Source organism: Berghia stephanieae, chromosome 7 (assembly GCF_034508935.2).
Source record: "Berghia stephanieae isolate SIO BIC M18660-M18661 chromosome 7, UCSD_Bste_1.3, whole genome shotgun sequence".
NCBI lineage: Eukaryota > Metazoa > Mollusca > Gastropoda > Nudibranchia > Aeolidiidae > Berghia > Berghia stephanieae.
The window spans coordinates 34,768,965-34,787,050 of record NC_088366.1 but is presented as its reverse complement, the minus strand read 5'-3'; the positions used below and the strand labels follow the sequence as shown (position 1 = coordinate 34,787,050).

The 18,086-nt window shown below is 34.5% G+C and overlaps 1 protein-coding gene across 1 annotated transcript; it reads right to left on the bottom strand.

Annotated features, from left to right (window-relative positions):
* Positions 1 to 5,046: 5,046 nt before the first annotated feature.
* On the bottom strand, positions 5,047 to 14,916 carry LOC144977148 (uncharacterized). Its single transcript, XM_078922009.1, has 5 exons — positions 14,833 to 14,916; positions 11,110 to 11,201; positions 10,624 to 10,725; positions 9,907 to 10,023; positions 5,047 to 6,834 (listed from the first exon to the last, which is right to left on the bottom strand). Exons 2-5 carry the CDS (start codon positions 11,159 to 11,161, stop codon positions 5,075 to 5,077), a joined length of 2,031 nt encoding a protein of 676 aa, XP_078778135.1. The 5' UTR covers positions 11,162 to 11,201; positions 14,833 to 14,916; the 3' UTR covers positions 5,047 to 5,074.
* Between the last annotated feature and the right edge of the window lie 3,170 nt (positions 14,917 to 18,086).

Here is an 18,086-nt window from a genome sequence, read left to right as displayed (position 1 = left end):
TCCTGTATAGTATGGTGTTTCTATATACACATTAGCTGTTTCAAAGGTTTCGACTGTGCCACTGAATGTGATGCATTGTACCGTTTTTCCAGTTTTGTCTTCGTCATTGATCAAAGATGCTTTTATTCCTACTGTACTGCATCCTGTGTCTCTCAATATTTTGCAATCAGTTCCATTAGCTTTGCCTTCACAAAAAAATAGCGATCCTGATTTGTGAGTTTGTGTTAAAAGTGACATACCTTTCACGCAATACACATTTATATTTTCTCCTGACATTATTCGTGTCTGATTATTTACACTGGTTTGGAGTGATGCATTTGCAGTTTCTTTCGGATATCCCACGATTTTGTAACATTTGTCTGCTGTGTGGCCTTTCATTCCACAATATTGACATTTAATTATAGGTTTGTTGGTTTTCTTATACTCAGTATTATTGTCAGTGCTATTTCTTGTTTTGTTTTGATAGGGTCGGCTATGGTCTCTATTGAACTGTTTGTTCCATGGTTTGTTACTATGATCCTCCTGTTTCACTTGCGTGTTCCGAGTGATTGATCGGCTCGTTCTATTTGAGTACTGAACTTTAGGTGTACCTGGACTCTGAGCAGCAGCAGCGTAGTATGGTTCCTTCAATGTTCTGCTAAGGGGTGTCAATGGATGTGCGCTGTTAAAGTTTTCTGCGTAGATTTTTAATTTGTCCAAGTTTTCTGGCTTTCTCTCTTTAAAGAATGCGACTAAATCTGGGTTGCAAGCTTGATAGATTCGATTCTTCAGCGTGAGATAGTAAAGGCCTGCAAAGTCGTCTTGTTTTACGTTTGCCAACTCAAGCCACCGATTTAGAAATTGAGTAATTCGGTTCACGAATGTATTAAAGTCTTCTCCATTTTCCGGTTTTGCAGTGTGAAACCTTTCCTGGTAACCATCTTCCGTTAATCTAAATCTTTTTAGTAGAGCGTCTTTAATTTTTCCATAGTCATCTGCATCTTCAGTTGTTAAGGTATAGAAAACTTTTAGCGGTTCTCCAGATAAGCAGTTAATCAAGGCTGTGGCCCATTTGCTTTCTGGCCAACGATAACCTTTAGCCTGAACTTCGAATCGGTGTAAGAAGGATTCTAAACAGTCTGAGCGTTCATCGTATGTTGGCATGCGTGGAAGTTTCACGAAAAATTCATCACTATTATTATGTTTTCTTTCATGACCGGTTTTTGTTTTTTCAATTTCCAGCATCATTTGGGTCCTTTTGGTTTCTTCTTCTGCTAATGCTATTTGTCTTTTTAGTTCCCTTTCTTGGACTCTTTCTTCTCGTTCTTCTCTACGTATTCTTTCTTCGTGTTCTTTTTCTTCTCTACGAATTCTTTCTTCATTTTCTTCTCTACGAATTCTTTCTTCATTTTCTTCTCTACGAATTCTTTCTTCATTTTCTTCTCTACGAATTCTTTCTTCATTTTCTTCTCTACGAATTCTTTCTTCATGTTCTTTTTCTTCTTTTACTTTCTCTTCGCACCATGAAAATATTCTTTCCTGGGGTATTTCTAAGTCCTTTGCGAGACTTAAGTATCTTTTATATGCTTCCATGTTGCAATAAATTAGTTACGATATTTTATATATATTATATTGACAGGATACTGTTACTGACTGTTTTATTTATTTACACTTACTGGAATGAACTGTTCTATTTTTAGAAATCTCTCTCTCTTATTTCAACTTATTATGTATGTTGAATTTGATGCCTTTTATCGTTATATCTTATAAAGCAATGTGTCAATACAATGCGGAGTTATTATGACTTGTGTCAATAACAATGTGTCAATCGCGTGTACTCTAAACTATGTTACTACGAAAAATGTATCACCAATGTGTGTGACTCGTCGTTAGTTTGTGTACAATTATTCGCAATGACGCTAATATACTAGAGTGTGATAACAATAATAGGATGCCAAAATAATCCCAAGTTATCTATCACTAAAATATAACACGACGGCTAGTAGACTCCTTTTATTATTATTTAGTTTTTAAAGACTCACTTTTCAGAACATAATATATAAGTGGTTTTCGGTAACAGTAGTATGCCAAAAATGCATTTAAAACAAATCACTATGCAAAACAAATCACGATGTCTATAGTTACTATGTGATGCCCAACTCATGTAAAAGAGAATAATGAAGGATATATTTACCAACTCAGTTCGTGGCTGGGACCTCTCTCTTGTTCAATGGTTGTTCAACAATTGTAATTAGGCATTGAAGAGTGTTTAACAGTGATGTCTGAAATACAAAACAATAAAATATCGTAAGATTTACAATAGTTATAAAATGTGTTCACAACACTGAGTGATTGGATGATAGGTGAATGAATCGTTATGGAATGTAAACATATTGAAAACAATTCATGAATGAGGCAAACAACAAAATGAAATGAGTGATATAATAACAAAGTGGACAAGGAATGAATGAATGAATGAAAAACTGAGTGAATAGATGAATGAATGAATGGATAATGTATGAATGAAAGAATGAAGGGAGGAATAAATGTATGAATGATTGGATAAATGAGTGAATAAACGGATGAATGGATGAATGGATGAATGAATGAATGAATGAATAAATAAATGAATGAACAATGAATGAATGAATAATTTATAAATGAATAAATGAATGAAGGAATGAATCAATAAAATGCTATTCAATTTGAATGAAAGAATGAATGGATAAATTGCTATTCCATTTAAATGAAGAAATGAAAAAGAAAAAAAATTAATCCTGTAAATAGGGAGTTCAATTAAAATATGATCAAGTGGGGCAATTAAGAGTTTTACAATTTAAACTTTAAAGTTAGATGAAATAGATATAAGTAACTAAATAAATTCAATTCTTTATATGTGTCCCCTCCAAAATGTCATGGTCTCAAGTGAGTAAAGAGCTACTCGACTATGCATAAAGATATATGTAGAATGAGGCCCCAGAATTTACTAGTTACTATAAATGAAAAACAATTAACGATTTGTTTACAATGAAATAAAAATAATGATGAAATTTAATTAAAAGAGATAAACAGTGATCGTGGCAGTTACAAATAGAGATATGAATATTTTACGTAACTTATGATAATATGTCAGGTTCGTAAGTTTACGTTTCCAGGCAGTTGATGGGCTTGGATGATCTATTCCTCTGATAATAGGATTGGACTCGTAAAATTCCACTTCCAGGCAATTGGTAAGAAGTTATTGTGAAGTCCTCTGACAGCGGGCTTGGGTTTGATCCTTGAAGATTATACAGTCAAAGTTAAAAGCTCCGGCGTCTTAATGGTGTAGATATAATATCTACAAAGTCCCAAAAGATAAAAATCTTCCAGTATATATATAGGAATAGAGCGACTGGCCGTCCGGCATAGATTGTGGAGAGAAAGTGAGTGTCGAATGTTAGACCTATCAGCTTTTATAATAAGTGGCTACGTGACAGAATGTAGAACGAAAAGTATTCACTAATTAGAAATTAATTCGAGGGAAGGCTATAAAAGGAAAGACGATCTAATATTAGAAGGTAAAGTTTATCTAAGCCTACCGAAATATAACTGGAGTGAGATGAATTCAGTTCTTAATAAAATAAAATTGAATAAGATAATTGTGAACAATCTTTACTGTGACACTTATCATTTGATCTTAGCGATCTACCTGTAATGAGACACAAGTTCATTTAAATAGGATGGTGTCAAACCATGAAAGGAGCTATATCAATATCAATAACATAAAATCTTAAAGTCAATGCCCAGCTTAAAATGTGCAATGCGTTAAAATATTTGATATCTCAGAACTGATGTCAGCCAGGACGGGGGGGGGGGGGGGGGGGTCAAGAGAAAGCTGACTATAGGCTGACAGGGGGGAGGGGGTAAAAAATCAGCTGAAAAAAGCTGATAATTAAAGAACGGTCCCTAAGACAAGAGACAGAAACTGTGATGTAGCGTACTGTACAAGTATTGATGCTATGCACTTAGTTAAAATACTCATAACATCCGTCAGCCGGAACAAACGCACAAAACTATGGGTAACCATAAACGTTTATAATCTGATTGATACAATATAGTGGGAAACTACTCATTAAAATGGCTGGCAAAAATACAAAAAACAAAGAGCTGAATGACATCAATTTCGTTCGTTCTATATGACCTCAACATTTGCGCATCCTGGTCTTGTAGATTCATAGGTTTTTGTTGGCATAATAATGAATTTCATTCACTCCCGAGTTACTCACTTAGAAAAACAAAACACACACCACCATGCCATACAACACAGCATGCGGGATATCATGGTAGGATGTGGGGGAAGCTGTATGATTTTAAGTAAAATCAAAACGAGATTTGTGCATCTGCGTTCTTGTGCAGTATTATCATATTGGCACTTGATTTTCTTGATTCATTCTTAGGTTTGTTAAAAGGCATTCGAGCACTGTTTACAATGAAAACAATGACAATACAGATTAGAGAGAAAAAGCGTAACTGGAATACCCTGTGTAAATAGGATAATAATGTTGTTGAGACGAGTCTTCTCTTCAGCACTGGTCCATGGGGGTCTCACCACACCCCCTTTTCCACCGTCTTGAAAACCCCAGAATAACGACATCCCTGGATAAGAACATCATTTTCATGTCCCGGGCGATTTTGATATCCAGGGGTTGCACTATGTCTATAGACTATATAAATAGTATTCACTTCCAAAATCCTTATATAAATCTAATATGACCAAGCCAGGTAATATCATATTGAACTCCATATATGAAATTCTGGATCAATAAACAGATTAAAGTGTTTAAGTACACTAAAAGGGTGTATGATGGTTGAAAATGCTTAAATAAAAAATAACAATATATTGATATAACATAATAATATATAATTAAAAATTTGCATTTTTTACATGAAGTTAAACCACAGTATATATATATATATATATATATATATATATATATATATATATATATATATATATATATATATATATATATATATATATATATATATATATATATATATATATATATATATATAGTACATTGTAGACTAAATTATACATTCAAAACTCTCGAAATCAAAATGAATCACTTAAAGTTGGTGTGAAAGGCTCAGTACAGTTTAGAAGAGTACTGTTCGGTTTCACAGGATCTGTATAATCTATACTTTCTGTAGAAATATCTGGTGATAACAGACAAGGCACAAAACCTTGGCTCTCAATGGGTTGAGATTCAGTCAACTGTTTCATGGACTGGTCATGAGTTATCCTTTGTTTATTTGATCCAAGGCACTGATGGGTGTTTAATTGTGGAGATTTACTGTCAGATGTGCTCCTTTGAATAGAATGAATATTGGTAACTTGTGAGCACTCTTGAGGTGAAGAAATGAGGGGAACTCTCTTTTCAAGCGATGTATCTGGTTGAATTTTGGCAATTGAATGAGAAATGGTGTGGGAATTTTGTTTGTTTACAGGATGACCAGATTTATCTTTAACTTTATTGGACTGACGAGTGTCGATATTTGTAAGCATATTTTGATGGTTAATGGAGTCTGTCCCAGTTGATAGTATCTGGATTGCAGCTGCAGAGATGGGATCATTTTGAACATTAATTTTGCTTTTTTTATGATGACGATTTTTGGACTTTAGCTTGGTAGCTTGACGAGTGTTGGGTCTAGTCTGCAACACAGAATGTGAATTGCGATTCAGCTGGTTGATCTCAGGTTCAGTAAATGACAAGGAACTATGACTGTTGTCAGTATTGTTAACTTTTGTTTTCCTTTTACCACGCTTTCTATTCTGAACACCATTGTCAGACAAACCAGGCTTAATTAAAGCAGTTTCTAGAGAAAAATAATTATTCACCAAATTCTTTGCTTGTCTGATTTCTTGAATATTTTCACATTCTAATGAAGTCACTTTAATGCAAACATATTTTTTCCTAGAACCAATGTTATAACACGTTGATATTTTTTTATCTTTTTCTGAAGGAGCGAGAACTGTGTAGAAATTATTTTCACAGTCTTTGGAGGAAATATTTTCATCGTGTTGTGGAATATTACAAGTAGAGTTACTAGATGAATTGTGATTATCAGGAAAAAGATTTCTCTTTGATAGTTGGGGAAATTTTGAGACATTTTTCATAATGTCACATAAACTAATTTTCTTTGAATCAGTTGCGTGCAAAACTGGTGCTAATGATGAAAGTAGACACTTATCGATAATATCAAACTTTTTCTGGGCTTTCTGATCTAAAGGAGAGAAATCATATTGAAGTAAGTCATTACCGCTGGGTATTTGTTTTCTTAGTGGCGTTGAATTCTGTGTTACAATATTTTCTAATTTGATTGAACACTTTCCCATTTTATTCCTTTCACACTCCTGTTTGATGGGTGAGTTTTTTCCTTTATTTAGCTTTAATTTACTCTTCTTAGTGTCTAAAACTCTATCACCGCTAGGGCTGCCTTTATCTTGAGATAGACTCAATATAGTGTTCATGTTTGTTTCATTATCTGTTGATACAAGCAATAAGGGAGAAGGAGAAAGGGATGAGCTCTCCTCAAAGATCATGATATTTCTATTTTCATCATTTTTTCTTCCAAAGGGCTTTAATATCGGCTTCTTTGGGCAGTCCAAGACAAATTGTGGAAGATCTATCTCTTGTCTAGAAGAGTTGACTACTTCACTCTCTGAATCTGAGAATAGAGATGGTGAATGAAATTGAACAAAATTTGAGTGACTATGTCTAGTTTTCTTGGAAGAGACTTTATCCGTAGCAGTTTCTGGTGTTATTGTTTTAGTTGATGGAGACGTGATCTTCCTGGCTGATAAAAATGAATCTGTAAAATATAAAGATGGATAATTAGTGGTTGGTATTTTTCTATAATAATAATATGATCTTTATTGTTCATAAATGGCAATTCATGTTTGGTTCCACTGCATTGCTAAATCAATTACAAGGCCAACTATCTACCAAGACATTCTCTCTCTCTCTCTCTCTCTCTCTCTCTCTCTCTCTCTCTCTCTCTCTCTCTCTCTCTCTCTCTCACACACACACACACACAGGCAAAATTGTCAGTCGGGACATCTGTGTATTTTTTCAGATATGTGAATGCAATGTTTGTGTTTGTGTTGGGTGGAATGTCAAGTAATACTTGGTAGGTAATGGGGGCTCGGGGAAAAAAAAGCAAGTATTGCAATGTCTTTATTACAAATTGAGTTCACTATGTGCAGTTGTTTTTGTTGCACCAATTGTTGATAAACAAACACACTCCCCCACCTTTTTGCTTCCCAAATATAGAACAGTCTCTGACACGTCTATAACTTGTAAAATGGTCTAACATATACTTTTGTCTGTATCATATTCTGATAGCCAAGTCTCTGTAAAGCATAAAATACTGGCGTACTTATAGTCACGAGCACAGTGTGCTTATCTCGTCTATTTTGTCTCATATTGATTGTACATTTGACAATATAATTGTTGGTATGGGTGGTTTTCCCAATCTTCTTTAATCCCTTGGTAATGGTAATGGCTTGTATGGCTTACATGACAATGAAAACAAGAGTATGTAGGTGTATAAAATGTATTACATTAATACACTTGTGTTTGTTTCTTTGGTTGTTCCTCTTTGTTTTTTAGGCAGCAAGTGGTGGTGGTGGTGGGGGGGGGGGGGGGGATTGTTTGTTTCCCAACCCAAAACAATGATTGGTTTTCACAACTTACTACCTATCGAGTAAGCTATATTTTTTTCGGACAAGCTACCTTCAGTGACACCATGTGACCACAGCATAACCCAATATTAACATAAAAGCTAATGGTTACAGATAGATAATCTTGAGTTTATGTTACAGTGAATGACATAATCAGTTGGATGGTAAAAGGTGTGAACCGAGATATTGCCAAGTTTAGTTAGAAGGTCAATTTTTTATTCAAAATGAGTTCTTGTCATAAATGATTAAATTAACCCTTTTTGTACATCTTCGGGAAATATCGAAACCTCATTTGACTTCTAAATATTTTTTACAGCTAGTCAAGATGAAAAAGTATGAAATTTGAGAAAAGTTGCTGGATACTTTTCCCATATATCTGATAACTTCATGAAAAATCACCTGATTTACTTCAAATAAAGATTAAAATGCTCTGGTGAGCATATTCTTTCAGAAAATGCAAGAAAGTGCAAATCCAAAATTTTCACATTCCGACTGGTTATGTCGTGCAATGACACATATTGCAACCTCTTGAACTTCCAATTAAAAAAAAAAGTTAAACCCTTTACACTGATATCTGATATGCATTGTTTGAAAAAGTGAGTGAGTTTTAGTGAGCAATGGAAAATATATGTCACAAGTGAAAACTTATTGGTTGTTTTGAATGTCTTAATGAGTTGCTTTTTAAAACTTGTGATTTTTGCAACATTTGCACAACATATATGTTAAATCAATATGTTTCAAGAAAGAAACTTTCTGAAACTGCCAAATGCTCATATTCCATAATTTTGACCATTTTACTTTAAAATTGATTTGCTTCGTTTTACAAATCCCTACATAATACCACTTCAAGTCAAGGGAGAGGAGGAGGAGGTTTGTGTGACATATTATTGATTTAAAATTGATTTTTTTTCCACACATTGTTTAATAGATTTATGATACAATTCCAATACTATTTTACAATAATACCTATTCATTTTTGCATTTCATGTTTGTAAATTCAATTCTCATATGGATGAATGAATTCTACTTATTTATATATTTAGTGAAAATAGAAATGGTAAACTAACTACAGTGGAACCTCCCGATTACGACACCTCCGAATAGCGACAACCTCCTGATAACGACATTGACCCGTGGTCCCGATTTTTTTTCTATTTAAGATCATTAAAAAACCCTCCAAATAACGACGCACTTTTTGATAAAACCTCCGAATAACGACCTAATTTTGGCGATTTTCGGCAGTTTTCGTAGATATCTGATACTAAAAATACTGAGTATGAGTACTCAAAGTTTATAAAAACGATTCCCGCTTGAACCAATGAGAACGCAGCTTTTGAAACCAATGAGAACGCAGCTTTTTTTGACGAATCTTGGCTGATATGCATTAATAAAAACCAAGGTATCATGTAAGTGTAAGCAAGTAAACACAAAATCTTGGAAAATGTGATATTATGTGGTGATAGAAGTAGTAGTAGTAGTAGTAGTAGTAGTAGTAGTAGTAGTAGTAGTAGTAGTAGTAGTAGTAATAGTAGTAGTAGTAGTGTTTTTGTGGGAGGAGGAGGAATTTTATCTAACTCGCAGCATCCGAAGTACCTGTTTTTGTTTGTTTTAAAGGGTTTTACGGCGCTTGTGACACATCTATGTCATATCAGCGCCAGTAAAAAGGAAGAAAATTGGATAGTAAAAAACATTCTAGATTTACAATTGAAATGACATAAGAAAAAGTAAGACAAAGGGGAATTGTTTAAATAGGGAACAGATGTAGATTCCAGGAGCACACTATCAGTGTACTCAGTTCAGATCACCTAAGTCTCATCCAGACACACGCACAAGAAGAGGAATCCACTACAATGTTTTGTTTGTTTTGTCAATGTTAATAAAAACTGGTCCCGCGGGCCTTACCACGCCCACTTTGTCCGCCATCTTGGAAACCTCTAAATAACGACACCTCCGGATAACGACATAAAAACTTGGACCCGTGGCATGTCGTTATCGGGAGGTTCCACTGTAAGTTATTTTTTGGATTATTTCATTTCAAAGCCTTTCCATTTATTAACTTTTTACTATTGATTTTTTAAATAATATTTTCTTCAGATAGACGATACACACACACACACACACACACACACACACAAACACACACTCTCTCTCTCTCTTAAATAGCAGAGACATATCATAATCAACAATCTTTATGTTGTTACCCTCAGGGGTTGAGTCCTCCATGATCAAAGAGGGTGATCCGGGAAAAAATTGGGATTTGTAACCTGCTGAGGAAATATTCACCCGTTGAATATTGGTCATATCCAAATGATGGTTACCTGTGAAAGGGGTATTTAAAAAACCAACAACTGAGATTTAGATATCATATCAACAACACTGGTTGTGCAAACATACATTAACAAAAACTTGCTGAATTAAAAAAATTGAATGCATCACTTTAAAAAATAACTGAAATCTAAAAAATCTCAGTGAGTCAAAATAGATTAAGATAAACCAAATTTAACACAGTAATCTCGAAATAGGCCCAGTCCCGACTTGTTTCAGATTTCCTTGCTGGAGTGTATGTATGTATGTATATATATATCAATAGTGAACCATAAATGAAGAGTGCCCAGTTTAAAACATAAATTTAAAGGGGTGAATACAATTTAAATAAAAAAAATAAAAAAATTGTATTTACGTTTACAAGTTTGTTTCACGACGCCATTAAGTGAGCAATCATTGACAAGATCAGTGGAAAACAGTAGTACCACATATCATGTTCCATTCAGTATTTGCCATAACTCATAAGAATGGCATGAAACAAATTTATAGAAGTAAGCAATGTGTTCTTTGATTTTATTCATATATTTTCTTCACTTTCTCATTTCAATTTTTTTTCTCAGTCACAATAAATAAAAATATGTATATTTTCCTACCTTCTAAAGTACTGTCATCAAGATCTGAGTCTCCCATCTCTGCAATAAACTTGGATATGGAGTTAGAGAAATCTGCTTTCGTAGAGGTTTCTTTGATGTATCCTGTGGAGAAAACGGAAGAAATCATCTGAATGCATTTTATTTACAGATTTACATGTCAGCAGCTATCTTACGGATGCCGCTATCAACTTTGTATTTCTATCAGTCCCTCCATTTTTAAATATAATCTTTAATCATTTTCTCCTCACATTAACTGATATCATGATATTGAAAATGTGGTAAAGACCCTTATGATCAGGAAAGTATGAAATTTTTTGTTGTTATTAAAAAAAATATTTTTCAATACCTTTCTGAACTCTTAGTTTATAAATAAATGATAACTTGGTAGTTAACCTAATCAATCAATGATTTGAAGTAATGATAAATATTTATGTTTTCAGTGAATGTCAGAAATATCACTCTCCTTCAGTAAATCTATGGACTTACCATCATACCAATCAACCTGTGACTCTGAGATCAGGAGATAATCAAGATTCATACTGAAGTTGGGTTCAGTTTTTGACGAAGGGTACTTGTCTCTGTGGAATCAATGTGGAGATTGTATGAATGGTTTGAGACACTGTCCAAAAGGGATGGTGCTTAAATATGAACATTAAAAAAGGATGAAGGAGAAAATGAGTTTTATCAATTCTATCCTCAGCAATGGATGGGGTGGTACTCTTTTCTTTTTTTCATTCTTTTACTTTCTCCAATGCTGTGGTGAGCTAGACTGGATTTATATTGGAGAACAGTCTGGCAACTTTTTATGATTTTCATCAGAAATAAAATAGTGAAGAACATTCCTCAAAGAAGAAATTTATTTTTTAATTTACGGTTTAAGTTTCATTTGAAATATAATTCTTATTCTGATACTAATACATTGTAATGGATTACCATAGAAGTTGAATACATTATGAAGAAATGAAGAGTTATAAATATAAGTAGGCTTTGCAAAACGATTTCTCAGATTTCCGTTTAAAGTAAAGACATATTGATATCCATCTATCTACTCAACTTTCCTCCAGCATCATTACCCGACTGTTTTTTTCTTCGCGAAGTTCTGCCGCACAAATACCTTGCCCATCCCAACCACCCACCAGGGACTCCCCCCCCCCCAAAAAAAAAACACAAAAAAAACAAACTGTTCCACAACTTTCTACTCTACCACTTACTACTGCTACTACTACTTATCACTACCACTATTACATTTCTAGTATGTCTTTTATCTTCCATTATTTTCTAGAAAGTTCCCAACTGACCTAGCCTTATCTCTTCGATAACACCCTAGGGACTCTCTACTCACAAACCCACGCCACTCTCACCACACCTAATTCTCACCCGGGAGTTTTAACAAAATTCTAAATGTAACTCACACACTTGAAACCAATGTTGAAAGAGCTGGCAACACTGATTACAAAACAGTTTGAATTCTGTTTCTATCTTGATTAGAAATGTAGTATTGTAGTTCAAAGTCTGAAATTTCAGATTGATTTTTACCCCAAAATTACCATTGGAAAGTTGTGACCGAAATAAATGTGCCGTATATTTTTTTTAAATGGTTAAAACAGTCAATATGGAGATCTTATTAACAGATTGTATACCAAAATGTCCGTCTTATCGAGGACAATGAATTTACATTAATAAAGAGGAAGATACAAATTTAAAAATAACACATAATATGACGCAAATGTTACATAATTAAAAAATCGGCTAGACATAAGAAACATAATTTGTTATATCACTTTGGATTTATCCCCAATATCTCACTGAAACAATTGCAAATAATTCCCCTCTTCAATTTAATACATAGAATAAAGAAGGGTTTGAGACAGAATTTAAATGAAAGATAATCTTGGGTTTAATAATGAGTTTATTTTTACCTCTGGCAATTTAATTGCATAAATAAAATGGCAGAATGAAAAAGTTAAAATAAATTGAAAAGGATTCACACAAAGGCAGTTTGTCTATTTCAATTGGAAGGAAAGTTCTGGCTTTTAAAAATTCTGCTAAACCACTTTGGTTTTATTGCTATTACTATTACAGCATTTGGACTGACAATATAATTTTATCAACCCCCCCCCCTTCTCTCTCAATGTGTGGGTTGTCAAGATTTATTGTTTATAGCTAATAGAACTTCTTAGCATAATTATTAAGACCTTTAGAATGTGAATACAAATGATAACAAATATATCTAAACATATGGGAAAGAAACTTGATGACAAAATGAAATAAAATTAAAGCAATTGGCATTTTTTAAATATTGATATTATTAATATCTGATTTTACATAGAAAAGAAATATACGAACTTTTTAAATAAAAACTATAAAATGCCCATTAAAAAAGTTGGAAAGTATGTATTCAAAATAATAATAGTACTGAAATTATTATGGACTAAATTTAAAATAATAAATAACTAAATTAACAGATATCGATCTGAATATCGATATCATCGGGCAGCCATGATGAGAAGATAATGAAAACATGGCATTTCACGCAGAGTTAAAAGTGTCTGTGCATAGATATAGCGCCCTGAAATTTGGCATGGATAAAGTTTGGATGTTATTCTAAAAATAAGTGTCTTTATTTTAAAAACACGCTGTAAATAAAAAAATAAACGCATTTGAAAACTGCCAAATTTAAACTTCATATAACTCCTGAAATTTTTGATGGATTGTTCGTTACTTGGCACCATTTCATCAGTCAGCGCTGTTCCTATGCCGAGGACTTGTTTTTCAATGCAATGCTCTTGGTTAATTTCATCTTTTTCGTGGATATAATTGTGTTTGTTAAAATTAACGTAACAATGTAATCATCAAGTGCCATACTTTCCTTTGGACTTATTTTAATGGGGCAACTTCCCACAATCACAACGGCCAAAGAACCTGCCATCGTTACCTCTTGCCGACACGGATGAGGGAACACGACTCACCCAACAATGCCAAGGTATGTGTATGACAACGCTACACTGAAATTGTTAAGACCAGCAACTGATAAGACTAATTACAACACATCAACACCGTGCTGCGACACATCCCACCCTCAAATCGTTACATCATGCATGAGGAGAAAGAAAAGAGGAAAGAAAGGTGAGGTTAGAACGCATGTGTAGACAAAACAAAAAACTCCATTGCCTGTTATTGTGACTTAATTGGCACCATTTAAAAGTAAAAGTAAAAGTAGGTACTTTGGTAAACGTCCATTTGGCCCTCCAGCAGGGAGTCGATAAATAGCCTAGTGGCTGTGACCCGATTTTTTTGACTTTTGAGTGATGGGTCTCAGAAAAAATTCCATATATTTTTTTGTTTATGGATGGATTTTAATGATTTGTCTTATTTTCTTCAGGAGTAATTACTCTATCGTTTGGTATAGTTCATTTTAAAATCAATGACAATTTAGTATAACTTTTGATTATGGATAAAATAGGGTATAATTTAGCTTTGGATACTTAAAAAATTAGAACTTGGTAAATCAAAATTTTATGATGGCACATTTATTTAACATCTTAACTTTTTTATAAAATTAAATTCAGGGCAAAGCTGTATACCGCATCCATCAAATTCGTTCCAGCAAAATCCTTACTCAAATCTTAGCGGCCATTTTAGGCCAGTTTTGAAATCCAAATGGTGGTTACTACCACTACCAGAAATGCAACAATTTTCAGGTCACAAAGTCCGTCAGTAAATAACAAAGGCAAATAGAAGACCATTTTTCAGACTTTAAATTAACATAACTTTTCTTCTGCTTATCTGATTTTCACAAATTTGATATCAGTAGAATCGTATTGAAAGCACTTTATAATAGGTTTCAGTTTCATTGAGCTCAATCCAATTTGAATTTTTTTCTAGAGGAAATTGAAAGATAATGAAAGACGAACATAATGACAATGATACCAAAATATCTGCGATATTCTTCTTTATAACGAAGTTATACATCTTTAATTGAACCCCCCCAAAAGGCGAACGGCAATTTCCAGTCACAACTTTCCTATTCCTATTAGTCCTATGGGCGAGTTGGGTCACAATTTTTGACTGCCACTGCTGCTGCACTGCCTAATTGTGACGGGAAATCTAACTAAGATCAATCAACAACAAACACGGTGAACTATATGCTTGTTGTAAATATATGCATGAGTACAGGAATGCCTCACTGAAAGCAGAAAAGTAAATTACCATCATTTTGAACAAAGATAACTAGAAAAAGTTCTTTATTTTCCAGTTTCAATTTGGGTTTCTGTTGTTGGTCGACAAGATTGCCTGATAAATTTAAAATGATCTTGCCATTTAAAAATTATGTGCATCATACTATATAAAAATACAGTATTTGGCGTTTGGAAAATAGGATGCAAGCAAATTACCATCTTCATCTACTGTATCTGGTGTATAATGTTTGCTTTTTAGTAGGTACATTATATTCTGTTCAGATTTCAAGTTGAAGTTAGCTTTTTTTTCTCATTTCAAGTTGAAGTTAGTGCAATATGGTATCATCATGTATCATTTCTTACAAATTAATTTTTTCAAAAGAAGAGCGACGAGACCGTAATCAGTAAAATCGAATTTCGTTGTATTATTTGGTGTGACATAGGTCCATAGAATTAAACGAATGAGAATACGTACGAAGCCTAAAAAGTGTCCACCAATGAAAGCATTCAGCGCCACAGGGTTGCCAGATTATTTTTCAACAAAATGCCAGTGGAAGACTCAAAAAATGCCAAAACACTCCAAAAAATGCCAAAGTCTGTTGACTCCCATCCCCACTAAGACTAAGAAAACTACTCACTTTTGATAAACAATTTACTATCATATCCTGGTGGCTTGCGTGTTTTCTTTTCTTTTCTTTTTTTTTTTTTTTGAATTATACTAAATTTCCTGTTGAGGTAATTTTTTACCTACTGACTACTAAGTGGAGTGCTAAACCACTACACCACGGTTGAGAAAAGGTGTCATTTGAAGTATAATACACAAGAAAAGAAAATGCCAAATGAAAATGCCAAATGCCAAATGATTTTTCTAATGCCAAACGGTTTTCAAAAATGCCAGATTTTTGGAATCTGGCATTTAAAATGCCAAACTGGCAACCCTGCAGCGCCATTTTATTGTTGGCTGAGAATGTAGTCAGTACATAGCCCTACTATAATAATAATAATGTACGCCATTAGTACGCCATGAGTCAGTACCATTCATTCGGTCTCTATGTCAACATAACGACACAAGAAAAACAACAAACAATATCAAAATCCACAATAAAATGTTTCAGAACTGTTGCGTATATTTATGGCACAATGAAGCTGTCAAAAAATGAAGTTAGAGAATGTGTGTAATCATGTATTATAATAACCTGTAATTTGTTTTCGAACCACCACATCATCTACTACTACAACCACCACCACAATATCATCACTAACACTACTACTACAACCACCAGCCCCACATCATTATCACTACCACTACTACTACACCACCACCAGCACATCATCATCACTACCACTACTACTACAATCACCACAACCACATCGTCATCACTACCACTACTACTGCAACCACCACCATATCATCATCATTACCACTACTACCACAACCACCACCACTACTACTACAACCACCACCACATCATCACTACCTCAACTACTACAACCACCACCACCACAATAGCATCACTACCACTACTACCACAACCACCAGCACCACATCATTATCACTACCACTACTGCACCACCACCAGCACATAATCATCACTACCACTACTACTACAACCACCACAACCACATCGTCATCACGACCACTACTACTACAACCACCACCATATCATTACCATTACCACTACTACTACAACCACCACTACCACCATATCATTACCATTACCACTACTACTACAACCACCACAACCACATCGTCATCACTACCACTACTACTGCAACCACCACTACCACCATATCATCACCATTACAACTACTACTACAACCACCACAACCACATCATCATCACTACCACTACTACTACTGCAACCACCACCACCATATCATCATCATTGAAATATTATTTTTTTTTTAAATTGAGCTTTATATAGTGCAATATCTACTAAATGTGCTCAAAGCGCTTTACAAGGGGTCCCTGGTCAACATTTAACATGTAGGACGGGACATGACGCCTGTTAGGCGATATTACAATTTTTCGGACAAAGACAACTCTGTTAACGGCCAGGTACTCATTTTACACCTGAGTACGGTGAGAGAATGTGAGTAAAGAGCCTTTTCCAAGGACTCAACTATGCGCCGAGCGCGAGGCTCGAGCCCAGGACCTTCCGATCCGAAAGCGAGTGTCATACTACTAGACCACATAGCCGCATCATTACCACTACTACTACAAACACCACCACCACATCATCATCACGACCACTACTACTACAACCACCACCACCACCATATCATTACCATTACCACTACTACTACAACTACAACCACCACCACATCATCATCACTACCACTACTACTACAACTACAATCATCACCACCACCACATCATCATCACTATTACTACTACAACTACAACCACCACCAACACCACATCACCTCACTAACACCAGTACTATAATCACTACCATTAGGTTTTGGAGCTTTACTTCATTTGAAATAAGGAAACTTCGGAATTGTATTTGGCATTGTGTTTATATATCATAATATAATTCTAATCAGTTATCTATTTAGAACTAGATACTATACAATATGTATGCCAAATACCACCCTAATTCCCCTTTCTTGTGTGCGGGAATTCCTCTTTCGGCATTGAAATTGAGTGTGAGAGAGTCATCACTACACACATAAACAACAGAAACAATTTAAAAGCATGACTATGACACGCAACCACTCACACACGAAGCTATACTATTTATCCCTTTCTCTATATAGAACAGGACAAGACAAACAATAGCTTGACTCTCGCTACACTTCGCATTGATGTTTGTCGTCTCACGAGTTCAACTCTCGGTCGACCTGTCAATATTCCTTTTGCCTCGGACGTAATCATTAATAGAATGTTGTGTGGTTTTGACCGTGAAGAAAACCTTAAGAAGTCACATTTATATCATTTTAGAGACATCGTTTTGAATAATTTTGAGTTAAACGAGCGATCAGGAAGTTATTTTCTTAGATTTCATGAACGGCCGATCAGCGCTTGTTTACTATAGTAACGCGATTCCCAGCCAACGTCTCAATGGCGGATATTTTTCTCATCGAGGCCGCTGGTTGGTTAGCCAATAAGAGCACCGTACGGTTTCCATTGGGTAAATTCCTTGCATAGGTCTAACCAAGGAATTCTATGGGTCTAACATTTAAACAAGTTTCCCTGTATTTTTTCTTCTTTTTTTCTTTCCTCCCATTTTTCTATCTCTCTGTCTTGTATTGTATCAAAATATGTCACCACCAGAGTTA

What these genes read in the sequence shown, in the direction of transcription:
- LOC144977148 (XM_078922009.1), bottom strand. Translation starts at nt 11,161, where the DNA reads ATGAATCTTGATTATCTCCTGATCTCAGAGTCACAGGTTGATTGGTAT. An exon ending in ACAGGTTGATTGGTATGATG is followed by an intron (nt 10,726 to 11,109) that starts GTAAGTCCATAG and finishes TTTTCTCCACAG; the next exon opens with GATACATCAAAGAAACCTCT. An exon ending in GGAGGACTCAACCCCTGAGG is followed by an intron (nt 6,835 to 9,906) that starts GTAACAACATAA and finishes TATATTTTACAG; the next exon opens with ATTCATTTTTATCAGCCAGG.